General features: G+C 41.5%; 1 protein-coding gene across 2 annotated transcripts in view; it reads right to left on the reverse strand.

Moving 5' to 3' along the window:
- Window positions 1–16,659: 16,659 nt before the first annotated feature.
- Window positions 16,660–20,150, reverse strand: part of AP3B1 (adaptor related protein complex 3 subunit beta 1) — a 158,222-nt gene continuing 154,731 nt past the window's right edge. For both annotated transcript variants that reach the window (XM_030467696.1, XM_030467697.1), the window contains exon 27: window positions 16,660–17,408. In XM_030467696.1, coding sequence (XP_030323556.1) covers window positions 17,255–17,408 — 154 coding nt within the window. In that variant the 3' untranslated portion in view covers window positions 16,660–17,254. The remainder of the gene's footprint in view (window positions 17,409–20,150) is intronic.

Genomic DNA, 20,150 nt, shown 5'->3' on the forward strand with positions numbered 1-20,150 from the left:
ACATTTTACAGACAGTTCAGGACATGAACCCTACTACCTGTGAGATGACACAAGGGAGGTATAATGTAAAAAGACACTGTATCACATGCATACATTATGATACTTTTTATCTAAGATTCCACAAAAGCACTATCAAAACCTAAAATATATATGTATATTCAAATATGTCAAAGTAAACTTACATCTTGGCTGGATATGCAAATGGAGAAACCCTGATTTCCAACAATTCAGACTCTGTCATGAGAAACACTGAGGGTTGTAAATACATTACAAAGATCTAAACAACACATAATATTTTCCTTTAAAAATAAAGGCGGTGAAGGCATTTAATTTCTGATTTAATTTTGGTGACCTCTCTGACAATTTTCCTCACTCTTTTGAGACATTGGTCCTAGAGCTGTCTGTTTTCTTTCCCATGTTTGGTTACTGTGCAACTAGAGTATCTCCTTGGTCTATTTGGCTCTCCCATATGTGTACATGAATGCAATAAAAAGTTGTTTCATATGGAAGAGAACAAATATATAAATCTGTATTCAGTCTACAGCTAAAGCAAAAGCTTTTCAACCAAACTATGTTTCAACCAAATTCTGTTTTGGTAGCAAGGGTGCTACAGGGGTGGCTTGTATAAGAAGATGCCAGAAGCTTCTTCTGTGTGCAATAGAACCAGCTACAGACAGCTCAAAGATGAACCTGCTGCTGACCCAGGCTGAGCCCATCAGCAATGCTGGGAGCACCTTCTGGGATAACAGATTTAAAAAGGAGAAAAAAAATGCACAACAATCTGCAGCCAGAGAGAGGGTTGAGAATCTGTGGGTGAAACAACTCTGCAGGCACCAAGGTCACTGAAGAAGGAGGGGGAGGAGGTGCTTCAGGCAGTGGGGCAGATGTGGAAGAACCCACACCAGAGTGGATGTATGCCCCTGAAGGGCATCCCTAGGATGCTTCTGGCAGGACCTGTCATGCTGTTGGGAGAAGCCCACACTGGAGCAGGTTTGCTGGCAGATCTGTGAGCCCACAGGGGACCCACATTTGAGCAGTTTGCTCCTGAAGGACTGCATCCTGTGGGAAGGACCCATGCTGGAGCAGGTAATGAAGAACTGCAGCCTGTGGGAAGGACTTGCACTGGAGAAGTTCACGGACAATAGTCTCCCTTGGGAGGGACCCCACACTGGGACAGGGAAAGAGTGTGAGGAGGAAGAAATTACAAAAAACAATTTGTGATGAACTGACCACAACACAAATTCCCCATCCCCCTGCACACTTCGGGGAGAGGAGGTAGAGAAAATTAGGAGTGAAAGTTGAGAACAGGAAGAAAGGGAGGGCCGGGAGTAAGGTGTTCTTAAGATTTTGGTTTATTTCTCATTACCGTACTCTGATTTGATTGGTAATAAATTAAAATTATTTCCCCAAGTGGAGTCTATTTTGCCCATGATGATTGGTGAGTGACCTCCCTGTCCTTATCTCAACCCACAAGCCTTTCATGGTATTTTATCTCCCTGTGTAGCAGAGGAGTCTTGGTGGGCATCTATAGGTAAACCCTATATATAATCTATTCAATAAGTCAACTGTGCCATCCCCTTAGGAGATGAGCACAGATACCACAGCACCCTACCAGCCACACCAATGCTGACTATGGTTTTGACACTGAGAAATTGGGAAGCACCACATTTCCAGTGAGAAGACTGCTGGAAGCATTACACTGGCAGTGGCTTTTCTCTTGTGTTCTGCAACGCAGTCAGAGGAGTCGCCTTCAGAAGTAGAGCAATGAACTGAGACTTTCTTGAAAACTCTGCTTATAGCTATTAGAACTCCAGAGGAAAAAATAGTAAGGGAAGATGGATGAACGTGCTCCACACATTATGAAAATTGAAGGCAAGCATGAAGTCTTGAAGGAAAATATGCAATAAAGAAATAATGCTAAAGGGACACTGGAAATTCAGCCCCAATCTTTCTGCATGGTTAAAAGAAGAATTTTGAAAAAGCCAACATAAATTATAACATCTGTCTGACTCTTTAAAAGGAACAGGTTTTTGCTTATAATTTACTTCAAATATACCAAATCCAGTGCTTGGTAAACAAAACTGTAACTTCTTGAATGGAAAGATGCACAGAAAAGCTGAAGCAAACAAACTGGGTGTCAAGCTATGAAGAACTGCTTTGCCAGTCAGGCTTTGAGAAAAGAAGACAGCACAGAGATGTTGGAAAGAGACGATGGAATGTAGTAACAGAGAGATATATGTGCACTGGGAAAACTGATAGCAGAGATCATATTATCTACTGCTTAATTGCTTATTACAAAACTTCTGCAGCTCCTGAGAAGCTTGTAATTGTGGACAGCAAAACAGCAAAGACTGTGCTGTAGATATCGACCACAGAATTGCTTTGTTCCTCTGAAAAGGTATGACAACACTTAGGGGTATAAAAGTCAGTGCCTGGTGGCTACCACTTAGTATCAACTATCTGATTACCAGAAAGTAGGTAATTTTAATTCAAGATATATGTAGCTCCACATCTGCATAATTGTGTGCCTGACAGCTTCACAGACCAGAGAAAAAGACAGGTAGAACTTGGCCAGAAGATGAAAGCATGGGAAATAGTAAAGCAGAAAACAACTCAGCAGAAATGTTTATTGTTTCTCAGTGTCATTTTCCAAAATAGTGAAGCAGAAAACAACTCATCAAAAATGTTTGTTTCTCACTGATATTTTCCAAGTACATAAGCTTAAGCAAGGAGTATGTAGGACCAAAAGTCAACAAGATTTTAAATATTCCTTACACATTCTGAGAAAAAAAAAAAACCCTGGAACCAACAGTCCTGGCTCTACCAACAGTCCTGGCTCACTGGGGACATCCCAGACGATTGGAAGTTGGCGAATGTCACGCCAATCCACAAAAAGGGCCGGAAAGAGGACCCAGGAAACTACAGGCCCGTCAGCCTGACCTCAGTGCCTGGCAGGGTCATGGAACAGATCATCCTCAGTGCAATCACACAGCACCTGCAGGATGGGCAAGGGATCAGACCCAGCCAGCACGGTTTTAGGAAGGGCAGGTCCTGCCTGACCAACCTGATCTCCTTTTATGATCAGGTGACCCGACTGGTGGATGAGGGGAGGGCTGTGGATGTGGTCTACCTGGATTTCAGCAAAGCCTTTGACACCGTCTCCCACAGCATCCTCCTGAAAAAACTGTCAGCCCGCAGCTTGGACAGGAGCACCCTGTGCTGGGTTAGGAACTGGCTGGAGGGCCGGGCCCAGAGAGTGGTGCTGAATGGGGCTGCATCCAGTTGGCGGCCGGTCACTAGTGGTGTCCCCCAGGGATCAGTGTTGGGCCCAGTTCTGTTCAACATCTTCATTGATGATTTAGATGAGGGGATTGAGTCCATCATCAGCAAATTCGCAGACGACACTAAGCTGGGGGGGAGTGTTGATCAACTAGAAGGCAGGAGGGCTCTGCAGAGGGACCTGGACAGACTGGAGAGTTGGGCTGATTCCAACGGGATGAGGTTTAACACGGCCAAGTGCCGGGTCCTGCACTTTGGCCACAACAACCCCATGCAGCGCTACAGGCTGGGGACAGAGTGGCTGGAGAGCAGCCAGGCAGAAAAGGACCTGGGAGTCTGGATCGACAAGAAGCTGAACATGAGCCAGCAGTGTGCCCAGGTGGCCAAGAAAGCCAATGGCATCCTGGCCTGTATCCGGAACAGCACTGCCAGCAGGTCCAAGGAAGTGATTCTGCCCCTGTACTCAGCCCTCGTGAGGCCACACCTTGAGTACTGTGTCCAGTTCTGGGCCCCCCAGTTCAGGAAGGATATCGAGGTCCTGGAGCAGGTCCAAAGGAGGGCAACCAGGCTGGTGAAGGGACTCGAGCATAGACCCTACGAGGAGACGCTGAGAGAACTGGGGTTGTTCAGCCTGGAGAAGAGGCGGCTCAGGGGAGACCTCATCGCTCTCTACAACTACCTGAAAGGAGGGTGTAGCCAGGTGGGGGTTGGGCTCTTTTACCAAACGACTTTCAACAAGACAAGAGGGCATGGACTTAAGTTGTGCCAGGGGAAGTTTAGGTTAGATATTAGAAAGAATTTCTTTACGGAAAGAGTGATCCGTCATTGGAATGGGCTGCCCAGGGAAGTGGTGGATTCTCCGTCCCTGGAGATATTTAAAAAAAGACTGGATGTGGCACTCAGTGCCATGATCTAGCAACTGCAACGGTGGTTCAAGGGTTGGACTCGATGATCTCTGAGGTCCCTTCCAACCCAGCCAATTCTATGATTCTATGATTCTATGATAATAATTTCTGTGTCATAAATCTGGATCAGTTGTATTGTATGTTTTTCCTGACAGATTATTGCTCAACTTGTAATGATTTCTAGATCTGGAGCCTCCAGCAACCTCTCCAGCCAGCCTGCTCTATGGCTGCTCTGTCCCTAGTGTCAGATATTTTTGCTGTGCCTAAGTGAGCCTAGCTATATCAATTCCTGTCCATCATAGACACTGGGAGGAAGTTACTCCTTCATCTTCCTCAGGCTATTTTAGGTATTGCAACAACACTTTGTATATTATCTAAAGACTCTCATACTATCCTCCATATAGGAAATAGTGATCAAGCCTCTGTGTCACAAAGCTGGACTTTTGTGACAGGGAAAGTGTTATCTTCCCTGAAAAGCAGAGCATATGTCTGGTAAGATGGCAACATACTGCATGCTGACAGTGAAACTCTACTCCTGCTCAGGGTGCAGTGTTGCATGAGCACTGCTCGCATGTTCATGCAGTCAGATTTGCTGCCTAGATAACAAATTCAGCACTGTTCTTTGGCTGTAATACACTAAATTTCTAAACAGCATAGCCAAATATAAAGTCTACCCTTGACCAGTTCAACTCCAAACAAAACAAATTATTGACTTCTTAGCATGTCCACTGAATTCATATGAAGAATAAGCAGTGAAGAACGATATGGATGGCACCATGTCAAGTCAGGGTGACTCAAATGGAGTGGCCACAATCTCACCTTAAGAAGCTAAGGCCTGCTTGGGACAATGACATTCCTGACCAAACTTGTAGAAAGATGAGTTTCCCTACTTGCAAGCCATTGGATACAGATAGATGCAGATTTTCCATTTGTCTCAGCTTTTAAGGTGTACAACTGAAGATTGCCTAAGGATTGCCTTCTCAGAGGACTATGAATTGAAATGAGAAAATCAGGTGCTGTCTATAGCCTCCAGTGACATGCGATACATTTAAATTTACTCACTCTTTCTGAAAATGTACCGCATAAGCTTTTTCTATTTAAATATCTGTTCTCCAGTTGTCGGTTCTTCCTTCTGATGGCATGTCAGGTATCCATCTATCGCATGTCCTGAATTACCTTTAAAAGGATGGAGCCTTGGTTTTAAAAACAGAATTGAACACTCTAGATAAGAATTTACAATTTTTCTTAACTTCCCCCTGTTGTCCCTGGTGCAAGATGCTGTTTCAGGTTAATTGCCACAAAGAAGAGTCCTTACACTGATATTGAAGACAGTGACATTTTGGTTTGTAGAAGGCAATATTTACATGTACAGGTGAGCCACTTGCCCACTGTTTTGGTTTGGATGCTGCATGTCGCTGTGACTCAAAAAAAAGAGGGTACTTGACTTGCCACAGTGCCACAGTTGGCTTTAATCTTACAGTTATCAGCATATATATATACTTATAGACATTTCTCGGTTTATTTCTGGTGAAGAAATACCAGCCTTTGAATACTTGTCAATGGAAACAATGCAAAGGCACTTTTTTTTTTTTTTTTCAGCTGAAGGCTGAAAATGCAGTTTCTGCAATTTGTTGAATTATTACACCATGCAGAAATTATTAATCATTCTAAACATGAGAAATAACTCAAGGGTTTCTTCTCTTGGTCTCACTCAACTTCAGTTTACTTTGAATTAATCCCCAAAGACAATTATTATTTATATTACAGCAACACCTAGAGGCTCCTACAGAAATCAGAGCGCTGTTGCACAAAGTACTGTACGTACCCGCAGAAAGGTGTGATCCTGCCTTATATTCTGTAGTCCAAATTGGCCAATAAAAGAAAGACAAGCAGAGGAAGCAGTAGGAGCCAAGGCCAGACAATGCACCCATAATCACACAAGTCATAGTACTGAGATGTACCTTTGGAACCCACATGAGAACCCAACCACTTCTCAAGCATGCTCTCAGAACTCTTAGTCAAAACCAGATGGACATCACTGCTGCACTGATGCCAAGTGCCAAGTTGCAGGAAACAGAGTGCCTGGGCAGTGCCCACAGTCTCTGGTGGAAGAAAACCACCTTTTAGGGCAAACACACCCAAGACCCAACAGTATCACATCACAGGATGATTTACGAGTCCAGAGCAGTGGTTGGAAGGAGTCTGAGGAAGAACAATGGTTTGGCAGTGGTTTTGTTTGCCAGAATATATTTCAACAAGTGTGCTTCTGCTATTTAGTCCTGTTGTATCTGTTTTGGAAGCGACCAATGGAAAATCTCTGGACTCACTCTTCCACAATTCTGGGGTTAAATAGGGCTATAAAATACAGCAAGCTTTGAAAAATCACCTAGCAGCATTCATTTATTGTTGTTTCCAGCCTGTATTAGTAGAGAAAACTTCAGATTTGAAGCTAAAACACTAGTTTGAAAGGACAGGAGCAGACAAAAGGCAAGGGGTACTACATCGGATCTTCAAGTTGGATGTGTAAAGAGAACGATTTGGAAATACTGCAAAGAGCAAACTGATCCTGGTGTTAGTGTCAATAGCCTCCCCTGTGAGCACTAATTATATTATTACAAAAACACACTAACACAAAACTAAAGCACAGAAACATACATTTAAAGTCTGGCCGGATGCCAGAGTGCTCAAGGCACGTTCCTCATACAAGCTGAATTATGATGCTGTGTTATTTGCTTTGCTGAAGTGCTCTGGACCACTAATCATCAACCCACATCCTACTGTGGTCCATGCCATAAAAATACAGAATATGCACCATCTTCTCCCAAAGAGCTCACACTGCATGTATGAGATCAGGGAGGTACAGAGAGCCTCAAGGTGGTATAGCCCAGCAAGATGGATATTTGTCTCCAGGTATGCGTGGCCCAGATATAGTAAAGGCAGAGCATTTGGAAAGAGGTTTTTGAGGGAAAACAGTGTGACTTTACTGATGTTTCCAGAGAGATTCTCATTAAAGAGCAATATAGATTTTTTAGTTATTTCCCCTTCTGCCGGCAATCCTCTTACTCCATACCTACCAGATGAAATGTTCCAAAACAAATATATTGCAATTTGTTATAAAGAAACAGGTCACCCTAAGAAGCATCAATAGCTGTTTGGGAGCAAATAACATTACAAACCATAGGTAAGGCCTTTGCTTAATGCTTCAGGTTTAAGTAATAGTACTTTCCATGTCCTGGGTTGCAAATAGCAAGTATTTGCTAAAGCTACTTTAGCAGTTCACAAAACAAGGAGGAAGGGGAGAATCCCCACTTTGTTTTCAGTAGATCAGATGATGCTGAAGAACACATTTGTGCACGTGAGGGTGAGGGGCATGGGGCCAGAGCCACACGGAGGGCATTTGTATGCAATGGGAATAAATCTGTGAAAATGTGTAAGTGGAGCTGCAGAAGGAAATCTGCAGCCGCCTGAGCCAGGCGGTTGAATGGCAGAGAGGATGGAGGCTATTTGAATACTGATGTGGCCCTCACTTTCTTCCATTTCCATTAATGACATGCTCATCAAGGGCAAACAATAGGACCGGCTGCCTGCGCCTGTCACAGTGTGTGGGTGCTGGGAATGCCAGGCTGTCATCCCGGGGCTGCATTTAGAGACCTGCACGCTAATAAGAAGTGCTCTGTGCCGTCAGTGCAGACAGGTGCTTCCGAGGCTGGGACATGCTCCATTCCCTTCCCCTGAAACCCTCCTCTCCCAGCCCCCTGACAGACACCATGAAATGCACAAATTAACAGCCCCATCATGTTGGGCTGCTGCTGCCTGCGGTGAAAGCAGAAAATCAAGTTGTCACCCAGGGTGCAGTGATAAAGCCACAGCCTCATTTCTCTGTTGGTGCCCTATAATAGCAAATGCCAGACAGCTGTATGGATGGGGAGGTTTTAGATTAGGGTCCTGATGAACTTTGGCCACTGAATTAGCAGTTGCTGTTTTCATGCAGATTGTGTGCAAAGCAAACATCTGGAGAAAGCAAAGGCTCCAGGGTCAGATATTTCCCCTGTGGAAGAAGAAATAACAGAAATTACACAGTGCCTTTGAAAAAAAATCCTGCCCATCTATGAAAAAGCAAAAAGCCTCCTGGATTTGCCTTTAGAGAGCTACACACCAAATCCATGAGACTGTGTTTGCAAGCATTTGCCTACAGCCAAAGAGAGCAAGACTCAAACCAAGATGAACTCATAATTTTACAAGAAAGGTGGCTGGTGAAAAGTCATGGGAAGTCTTTCTGGGAAGGTGAAGGGGAAGATTAACTCTCCAAAGGCATTTTATTTCCACAGCACAGCATTCCTTTTTGGAGTCCCACATCTGTGCAAGACTCATTGCACTAAGAGGGTTTAGCCATTTTCACACACAAGTAGCTCAGCTACAGGTGAGAACTCCTGTCCAGAGCTCAGCATCTAAAGTAGAGCCAAAGGCTCCCACTGCCTCCTCAGAAAGGAAGGTCTTCTGAATTAAAAAGAAAGGCAAGATGGAACCAAGGATGGTCATTGATGTGGAAGGTGACAGTCATAGAGCCCAACCACACAGACGTTTGCCCTACAACAAGTGCTGCACATGTGACAGGGAACAGAGGGGCCCAGGCCCTTCAGACTCCAAAGAGTTTAATGACATAATGGCCTGAGAACTTCAACATAAAACAGGAAGAGCAACTAAAGAAACTTACAACATAAAACCCCCCTCCTGTCATTTTTATAGTAATAGTAAAACACTTTATTGAATTTATGAGCTACATAATGACTATGAAGAATGTAACTTGAATTAGAACCAACTCAGAAGTATAATACCAACTATAAACCCTTTTCTATTACTCTATCCCTTTATCATCATCCTACCCGTCTCTTTTTAAACCAAGGAATATTGCGTTCTTCGAAATTCAGCCTGCGATACATCTCCTAACTTCTCAATAAATCAAGCAAAACCCCAAGCATCTGTAGTGGACAAGGGGCCAAAAACTCAAGGCATGTCCCAGGAACAGATTTTATAGCTAGATTTAAGAAAGCATTGAGAAAACAAAAAGCAAACAACATCTACGTGAAGGCTGCAACTGAGAGGGCACAGGGGAATATCCTGAGGGTTTTGGTAGTGAATCCATGTAGCAAGGCACACCATGGTGCTACTCCATGGCAGAAAGTCCAAAATGAACAGACCCTCAAAACAAAAGCACATCCCTGTGATGGACCCCTGCACAGGGAGACAGGGAGTCCATTTAAGAGCAAGTGCATTAGCAGGACTTCAAAGCACCCTCTCTGGAGCCCTTTCAGTTCCTGGGTTTTGACATGAGCAATAAAATCTGTGCAAAGCCAGAGAAAGCTTTGAGGGGCTGTTTATATCCAGATCCATTATTTTTGCAGAGGAGTTTGTAAATGAATGATTATGGGGGAGGGAAATGTACATAAAGCAGCTAAAGCAGCATGTTTTACTGTGTTTTCTGATTCCATTTTACTCCTTTAGTCTCTCTGGTCCCCAAGGATTTTTCTGAAGGGGCAATAAAATAAAATGGGTGAAACAAAGCCATAAGCCAGTTAAGTCTGAAAGACATGTCATCTCATCTAAAAAGAAGAAACGGACCATTTCCATGCCTAGGGCTGACAGCAACGCCTGAGCTAGCAATAGCGCTATTCCATTTGATTTATAGAATAATGGGGTGACAAATGATGACAAAAATAAACTTTTACTGCACTGAACTGCTCCTTTATTTATGAAATTTGGCCAAGTAGTGAAATCTTTTATCTGCAAGTTGTAACATGGAGTGGAAACGAGCGATTATGGTGTGGTAATAGTAATCCAGTGATGGAGGCCGAGTCAGTTGGAAATGGATTGAGGTAAAATAACTACCGCACCATGATAAATGTGAACAGCGCTTTGCTGACAGATGATCTAACAGGTGTTCATAACAACTATATAAGAGGATTTATTTATGACTAGCCACAGCCGCAGCACTGTAAATCAACTCCAGCAGCTGCACACCGCTGAAACCAAGTCCCTGATGGAGAAGCAGTGCAAGAACCCAAAAGAACACAATTCACTCCAGAATCTTAATCATCAAATAACGTGTTGTTTTTTGTTTTTTTGTTTTTTTTAAGCAATTATAACACAGTGCAGAAATCAGAATTACTTTCAATTACTTGAAGCTGAGACACCAACTAACTTTGCCCAAACCCAGGCACTGGCAGAGGCTCACAGATCCCGCTGAAGCACAACAGTTTCTTTTGGGTGTGGTGTCACAGAGATGTCCTTTTTGGGTTTTTTTGTAAGTTTTCTTGTTTTGTTTTTTTTTTTCTGATAAAAGCCCCTTTGGTACTGTTCTGGCATGGTGCTGAGATAATGGTGAAGGAGAAGTGGGGAAAGGGTGTCCTCCCTCCAAGCTGTACCGAACCTAAAATGTCTGGAGGGCTGAGCTCCAGATCTCACCAGTAAAATGAACTGACCACATAAAGCAAACCCAAATCTCACCAATGTGTTGCAGCTTCACTGAAAAGGTTTGCGGTCTTTACACCCAAATCATCCTGCTGGTTTTGCTTTAGAGCATGGATATATGGAAAAAAAAAACAGCAGAAAGAACCACCAGTACCAAGTGGGGCAGTTACCTGCTTTTCACCAGAACTGGAAAAAAAAGTCTAAAGAAATAATCAAATTGGTAAACCTTTCATCTCATTTACTTGCCTCAGGATTAATGTTGTAGGGTCATATGGAGCCTCATTTCCTTCCCAAACACGACTGAGCAAGTGCTGGTGTTCTGCATGCTGCTGATGCCCATCTGGAGTGCAGTGCCTCAGCATCCTCACACAAACAGACAAAAACCAAGGCAAAGCAAAAGGAATGCGACAGGAAATAATAAATACTGCAAGGTTGAATGCTTTGGTGTGTGAAACACAAGGAGAGGGAAGTGTGCCCTGAAGCAAGGTACATTTTGAGCAAGTCTCCAGGCACCATTTAGAAGATGAGGGGTTCTGCAGTGCCCCAGGGCAGAGCCAACCATGCCTTGTGTGCACTCATGGGCCTGCTCAGAGTTGCAGGGAAGGGAGGCTGTCATGGTACAGAGGCCTCACACCCAGGCAAATACTATTGCTGGGGTGTAGCAGTAAGGCTGCTTAGTCCACACCCCTCCTCTGCTTGTGATCTGAGTCTGTATCTCCATTAAAGCTGCAGCCAGTATGTCTCACAACTCCTGTCTCCACAGCTGGGGGCAGGTGGGCACTTGGGTGCTGCCATGAGCCTGGGCTGGTGGGTGCCCCATGCTCTCAGACAAGGCTGATACTCTGCAGGGAGGATGGAAGCACCAGAGTGTTCCTCACTTCTCCTAGCCACCCCCCATTAATCATGGCTAGTGGCTAATTGGACGCCAGTCATGGCTGGTTCAAGAGGGGGCCTTTCACCACCTTTCCATAGTCAATCAGCATTTTTATAGAGTGGGAGAGGTGAGTAGGACCCAAGTGTGCAAACAGCCCTTGCTCTTTATCAAAGGAGCAAGGTGATTTGTCAACCATTTTTGCCAGGCTTAGCCTGAATCTTTAGCATCAAGGAGAAAAAAACATAGGTCTGGGTTGAGACAGAGATGTGGATGGTAACTCACAGTGTATATGCTCCATTAGATGGTACTAAGGTACAGAGCTGATTTCCCTTTCCTGTGAAAGCCATGAATGGGAAGGTGGGAGCAGGCAAGTCACCAGGAGCAATGAGAGAACAGGCTGGAGAGAACTGGAGAGAACCTGGAGAGAACTGGAAAAGCAGTTGTGAAAACTCATTTTTGCCCTTTCTTACACATGCACACAGAGAAAAAATGAGTTTAGAATAATGTTACATGCACAGATATGTGTACATGCACCAGAATAAACACATGGATTTAAGCGCATCAGGATTTGGGGCAGTATGGCCACACCATGGGCTCAGAGTCACAAGCCACCAATGAGCATTTCATTCGTATCTTCTAAGGGAAAACTAGTTAGCTGCAATACTGCAAATGCAGTGGTGTTCAATATTTATTTCTCACCCAAACAGGCTCATTGGACTGTGCTACATAAAGCACCATAAGGATACCAGATAAAAGGAAAGTAACCTGATCGCTTTTATTAGTGCTGTGCAACCAAGGCTCACATCAGCAATGAAACCACACTATATGCAAACACAGCAAAGACTGATGTCTGCACCACAAAACATTAAACACAACACACAAGTGTTATAAAAGCCATGAAGAAGACGAAGACAAACTTATAGAAAATGAAGGGAACCTAGTTTGAACTATAGGTATATAGTTGTTTAAAACACACACTGAACATCAGATGAAGGCTTGGGAGGAATCAACTTACCTGTATGTAACTTACCAGAACCCTTGTTAGAACATTTAAGTGCTAACTGAAAATTAGTTCAAGTCTAAGAAGGACATGGAGCTGTTGGAGCAAAGCCAGAGGGCCATGAAGATGATCTGAGGGCTGAAGGATTTCTCCTATGAAAATTGGTGAGAGATTCAGGCTTCTTCAGCCTGAAGAAGAGGATGCTCCAGGGAGATCTTACTGCAAGCTTTTCAGTACCTGAAGGGGGACTACAGAAAAGCTGTGGAAGGACTTTGTACAAGGGCACGTAGTCATAGGATGAGGGGTAATGTTTGTAAGATGAAAGAGGTTAGATTTAGATTAGGTATTAGGAAGAAATTCCTTACTGTGAGAGTGGTGAGACACTGGAAAGGTTGCCAAGCTGTGGATGGCAAGGAGCTGTGGATGCCCCCTCCCTGGAAGTGCTCAGGCCAGGTTGGATGGGGCTTTGAGCAACTTGGTCTTGTGGTGGGTGTCCCTGCCCAAGGCAGTGGGGTTCAAATTAGCTTATCTTTAAGGTTGCTCCCAACTCAAACCATTCTGTTATTCTATATAAGACATTGTATAATAAATCAACAGTTCAGCAATTGAGAATTTTTTGAAAAAAATTAATACTGATTAATGGTATTGCAAAATAAAAGGTGAAGAGAATTTCATACTATCACTAAATATCACCAACTAGCTTAAGCCTCAGATCAAGATGATGTAGAGCCCTTATATTTCTCTGTACCTTATCTAATTCATATTTTTATATTTCTTTGCTAAAATCCATTTCCAGTTTTGGTCCACTTTTAGTAAGCATTATATTATCTTCTGATAGCAGATGACCAGAACTAAAGTACACATTGCATTTAAAACCAGGGGAAAAACAGTAAATTCCTTCTTCCAGTTTATGTATATTGCTTTAGAAATCTTACAGAATGCTACTTGTTCCTAAGTAACTAGAAAAGACTATCAGAAAAGACCAATTTATCTTGTTTATGCCATTCATTATTTCATATCCTGTATCATTTCCCTGCTCTAAAAACATTTTCATTATTTCCACTATCCTTTCATGCAGTATTCTATTTATACCATCCATTATTTTGTTCCTAGTTCTAGACCCATTTCTATTTCTCCAATTTTTCTGCAGAAATAAGTTACTAGAATTAAAGCAGGGCATGCAGGAAAAACAACTATTTTATAAAACATCATAAAATGTAAAAGGAAAATAAGAGGGGAAAAATGATGCTACTTTGATTGCTTTGCATCAAGCCTACTGTTATCCACAGTAACATAACATCTCTTTCCTGTACCCTATTCTTTCCAAATGGCTGAGTTGTTTTTGAAAAACTGAATGTGAAAATCCACTTATAAAAAAAAGAAAAAGGAAAAAACTTCTTCCCTTTCTTAAGGAGGAATATATGCATGCGGAAGCAACCACGAAGCAAAGAAAATAAGTGTCAACTCTCAATACGCATAAACGTTCACACTTGCTTGCCTTTGCTTGTGTTACATAGTTCTTTACCTCGTTAAGTACCAGCATCAGTTTTAAAGGTTGGACTAGATCATAATAATCCTTGGAAACTTTGAGTTTTACTTACCTTGGGCATGTGAATTAAACAGTTAAAAAAATTATACCCAAAATTCTTATTGGTGATAATATATTTCAGTTTGTAGTTGTTACTGTTTTCCCTAAGTTTCTGCTGGTCCCATTGCATTTGAACACTTTATAATTTAAATTAACCTACACCTCTCACTACCTAAACTAGACCTGCATCCTGAGTTGCATGTGCAGGTACATTCCAAGGCAGTGCAGGTCTGGATTCTTGCCAAAGTTGGGTGATTCTCAGCGTGCTGACTGAAAAGCCTGCTCACAGACTTAGGAATTGCTCCTGAGTGGTGTAAGCAAATCACTCTGAAGCAAATCCTAGACTGCAATTTAGATTAGTCAACTACTTCCTAAACTAGTAACCTTTAACATGCCTTTAATAAACTATGGAAGGAAGCAAATAAAAATTATATATAGCAAAACCAAAACTACTGTTAACTACTGCTGACTGTCTGAATTATGACTGAGTGCAACTTCAGCTCTTAATGTGTGTACACATGGCTCCTGTTAAGGTTCCCATACATCTGAGCTTTACTGCATGCAGAGATATTTTGCTATTTAAATATCTGTCTTTAAAGAAAGCAGCAAAAATTTCCAAATCACAACATCAGCCTAGATACTTCTATCAAGAGTTATTGAACCACTGGACCAAGTCACAAGTGCTGAATTATGTAAATTCATACCAGAAACTCTCTACTATACACATTTCTGGGCTTCGCTATTGAAGTGTATAAAGTACTCCTGGGAGGCAGAAATAACTCAGCAACGTGTGTGACTTACATAGCATTAATATGCTTTCCTTTGATTTTGATCCAGGGGCTGGAGCACCTCTGCTACAAGAAGAGGCTGAGGGAGCTGGGACTGTTCAGCCTGAAGAAGAGAAGACTCTGGGGGGACCTTCCAGCTGCCTTCCAACTCCTGAGCAGAACCTACAGGAAGGCTGGAGAGGGACTTTTTATATCAGTGTCCACTGATAGGACAAGGGGAAATGGTTTTAAACTGAAGGAGAAAAGGCTTAGACTGAATCTTAGGAAGAAGTTCTTAGTACAAAGGTGGTGAGACTCTGAAACAGATTGCTCAGATAAGTTTTGGAAGTCCCCTCCCTGGAGGTGTTCAAGCCAGGCTGGATAAGGCTTTGAGCAACCTCTCTATGTGAGAGGTGTCCCTGCCCATGGCAGGTGGTTGGAGTAGATGATCTCTAAGGTTCCTTTCCAACGTAAGCCATTCTATGATTCTGTGATGATCTATACTGTGATGCAAGAAACTATTCTTGTTTGTTTTTTTCTTCGCAAACATGGGTGAAGGTTTTGCAGCTGTGTTTTCTCAGGAAGCATTGCTCTGCACCCTTCCCTCACCACCTTCTTGCTGAGTGTTACCATCCTTATTAATTTGCATGTTCACTGAGATGGTGGTACTTTTTATATTAAATAATTTTTCGGCTGTTTGAATAATTTTTTCACAACACTTAAAAGCTTTGATCCAGGAAAGAACTTAATGCAGGATTAGGACTTCAGTAAATAATGTAAGTGTTCATTAAGAACATGCATATTCCTATTGAGGCCATAACATTCTTGCTTCAGTGTCTGAGAAGAGTGCTAAGCACCATGCAGAACTGCATCTTTCACTGAAGGGCAACTTAAATACCTAAAAAACATAACTTCTCTTTAGAATTTATCAACAAACCCTGCTACACATGGAAACAACCATTCTACAACATTTTAGTAGAAGCTTTTAGAAAAATGTGCAGTAATGCAACATTTCTCACACAGTACTTTTTGTCATCCAGAAAGCTAAACCAAAACTGCACCAAGTAGTTAGCATCAGAGGACCACACAAGGGTCCTGGTGAGAAAGCAAGTGCACAGTTATCCAGGTATCTTCCCCATGTCTTGAAAATACCTGTAGCAGAACAGCAAGTTACTAGGAAAAGTCATGTTGGAAATGAGGAGGACTGACATGAAGTGACAAAGCTCAGCATTTTCAGCCCTACCATGAAACCAGAATGTGAAGGAAAGGTCAAAATCAGTGACACCCAGGCTACAGGGACAAAACTGGATGCATTAAAGGTTGCACAGTCTTGGTTTTCTCTTGGTCTTGCTCTTGGTCTTCTCAGCTCTAGTTTAGTAGATATGGCTATGAATTTCTCTTTGCCTCAAGCCCTATTTTATGCACAGATGGGAGACTTTTTAATCACAGTTTAAGAAACTGGAAGCAAAGATCTCAATGATTTATTAAGCTAGATGACTACTTGCCAAAATGCCTAATAATTAGTATATCATATAATACTAATAATTCAATAAATATTTTATGAATGTGCCAGTTTGAAAATAGGCAGTTACTGGCTTTGCTTATTAACAACAGTGTAACTGCACAGCAGTAAATTACAATAGGAGCACAAATGCTGGGCACTTTCATAAAACAGTTTGCTAATGCATATAATGGTGTCCAGCCTTGTATTTACCTTAATTAACCAGTTAAATACAATACTGTCAATCAAAACAAGAAAGAGAGAGCCTCTGCTCATAGCACTACTTTATTGGCATTTTAACAGAAATATTTGAGAAAATGGCAGAAGGTAGGCACAATGCTCTCAATAGAAAAGTTCAGGTTTACAATAATTTCAGAATTCAAACATCATTTTGCTGTGTCTGTTGTATTTTTACACTTATGCAACAAAACCTCTCTGAACCATGGATCTGTCGTGTATGTTACTGGAACCTCCCTGCCATTTTAACTCAATTTTCAAGCAATGTAATTTCCCTTGAACTTTATTACCTAGTATTTGTCCACTACAGTGGGGAAAACTGATAGGGAAGAAAGGTAGTGGGGACTGGGAGGAGAGAGGGAAGGACTAAGGTAGAACAAATGGGAAATATATTTTGAAGAGAAGATAACTGACAGTAAAATATATGTTCTTTGGTTAGCAAGCAGAAATAAAGGAAAGCACTTGCATACATGATAGATACACGCTAGCATTCTAAAGCAGAAGACAAGAATGTCAAGAGTGTATTCTTCCCCCACTGCCAGATGGAAGGGCTATTATTATAAATGAAAGGCACCAGTCGTGGATGCCAGGCACTTTTGTTGTGTGCCAGATTCTGAAGTCCAGATGTAAGCAGGTTACCCCTGGGACAGGACAGGCTTCAGCTCCCGCAGCAGAACAGAACCAATCACGGTTTTCTCGGTGTTTATGATGAGCTGTGCTGTAGAGCTCTCCTTCAGCTCCACTGTGACTAGCATCAGTGACCCACTGTGCACAGTCTTAGCTGCAAATCTGGAGGGGCAAGGAAAAAAAAAATTAAGAAAAAAAAAAAAATCACTGAAAATTTTAAGGTCAAGGATTGCTAATATTTATTTCTGCTAAAGTTAAATGAGCTCCAATAGAATAAAATGCCTCCAATTTCATAAATGCATTTCAGGGGATAAACCATAAAAACATCAGTAAAATCTTCAGAAGGAATTTTTTCAGTATTGTGTAAATAGTTTTGCATTAAAAAGGACAAAACTGTGTCATGCAAAGCTGTGTATTTAAGAGTAAAAACTAAATTTTTATGTAAATTCTAATTCTTCAGTTTACATTAGAAACTTGGATTCAGCCACATGAAGTTTTCTACGGATAACTATCTTTATTTGCTGCCCCAAAGAAAATGTAACTATGCTAAATGTAGTAGAAGACTACCAAAAAGCCACTGTTTTTCTTTCAGAGAAGTGCATACTCCTGACATCCCTGGAATTAACTCAAACCAAAAATAGTCAAAGTTACAAACAACAGACACAATAATTTGAAATTCTGATAATAACAAGACGCCATATCATTTTACTTGAGAATTTATCTCCATAATACTTAATCATAAAAGTGTGGCCGGTATTTACAAATATCGTATAATTACTGAAATCCTACAAAACTGATTAAAAAACCCCCAACCAATTGGATAAACAAAAGTTAGGACTAATGCAACATTACTAAATTCCAAGACATGAGGAACCCACTAATTACATGGAATTAAAAGCAAAACTAGCCTTTTGAGCACCACAATTGACTGAAAAGCCATTTTAGGCACAATGAACTTCTGTCAATCCTGTTAATTCATTCTGCACGCACAGCCAGGCCCAAGAGACTAGAAGGAAGAGGATGGCAACAGCCTCATCTTCCATCTTCCACAAGGAGCACACCATGCTTTTTTTTGCCTTCCCCACCCCACCCCCTGGCCCCCTCGCGGGGCTTACTTGATAACAACAAAGTTGCTGCACATGGGCTTTTGAAAACACTAACAAGTGTGGAGCAGGTCTGTGACCCAGTCTGACCCCACTTTGCAGGGCCAATCTCCTCTCCTCTTTCTGAATGACACGTGTCTGAATCAGAGCCATCTGCCTCAATTTGCGCAACATCTTCAGCCACAATAGGACCCAGTTAGCCCTGACAACAGCTCACAATACAGAAAAATCAAACTGCTGGGCTGACAGCACGCTGTGGACTATTCAAGAGCAAACCAACTGGTCAGTGTCTCATGTCTAACAATTAGCACGGACCTTGCAAAGCGCCTACCCAGCCCCTTGGGGATCTGTTTAATTACCATCAACATAAAAGAGGGAGTTTATCAGGAGATACTCAAAAAACTTCACTGCAGACTTAATTAAAATATTAGCCACTTAAGCAGGAAGCAGGTTCTCTTTAAACGAGAAGTAATTTCTTCTTTTTTCTTTTTAAACTAAGCATATCAAAATCTCGTAACACATTATACTAATTAGGGAAACACAGGGCACTTCTCTAATGTCACCCATCACAGGTCAATCTATTTCTTTTGTCCACATTATAGATATATTCAGAGATGTCTTCCTTTAATAGCAGGTTCTAAACCAACGTCATTACTATAAAAGTTACCTAGTTTGCTAGTTGTATCAGTGATTTCACCTATTAGCAGTGTGATATAGAAGAAGACCACTAGTCACTTTATTTACTTAACAGTTTTTTCTTGGGACAACACAGAGGCAGATTATGTCTGAGTATGCACACAAATAGGTTGGTAGTTGGCACTCCTGCTGTGTTTCATAGCCCCAAAGCTTGATTTTACCTTCTTCTATTAAAAACTGAAAGTGATACAAAGTCAGCATTCCATGAAAGCCAAGGTGGCCCAAAGCATAAGAGATGAGTTTTGCACTGTTATTTTCACACGTAGACTTGCAAAATCACATAAGGGATCAATAATACTTTTCCATACCTCTGAACAAAACAGATAAAATCAATAAAATGTGAGCTTGTATGTTGTTTGCAAGGCACAGAGAAAATTTTACGTGAAGTATGCATAACTAGCAGTGGCTAATTGGTTTGTATCATTGGTCACCACTCTCACATTACTCAGTGAAAAAAAAAATTGGAACAAAATGGGATGAGTTATTTCACCATTAAAAAAGGGTGCAGAAGAACAACCACACAATGGGTTTACTACCGCCTTTGAATGTCTCAAGTCAAAATCTGTTCCTTAAAATAGGGAAGATAATTATGTTTCTAGAGAGACTTGTTAAATAAATATGCTTATATGAACTGTGAAAGTAAACACAGTTGTAAAAAGATGGCTTTTGGTCAGCAAGCACTAGCAGTGAAACTAGTTTGCTAATTATTTAGATGTTTTAAATATACCATCAAGAGAGGATTTGATAAATAGCTGTTTTTTGACCCATCAGTGGGTATGAAGGTGAGAATACCATTCAGAAAACAAAATAAAGTATTTAATTACAAGATGGCTGTTTCTACTATACTGCAGGTATTTCCAAGTTTTGTTACTGGGATATTCCAAACCTGATTTCACGTTATTAAAAATTCAGGAGGATAAGCAGCTGTTAATGCTTCTTCCACTTTAAAAAAAATAAAGACACATTAAAAACAGAACAATGTGAGATATATTTGCATATTCTGAGTTTTTCCAAATATTTTTTTCTCTCAAAACATTTTAGGATTCTGAGGCTATATGACATGCAAAAAAGGAGAAAGAACTCAAAGCTTATTTTTACATAAATA

Source organism: Calypte anna, chromosome Z (genome assembly GCF_003957555.1).
Source record: "Calypte anna isolate BGI_N300 chromosome Z, bCalAnn1_v1.p, whole genome shotgun sequence".
NCBI classification, from domain to species: domain Eukaryota; kingdom Metazoa; phylum Chordata; class Aves; order Apodiformes; family Trochilidae; genus Calypte; species Calypte anna.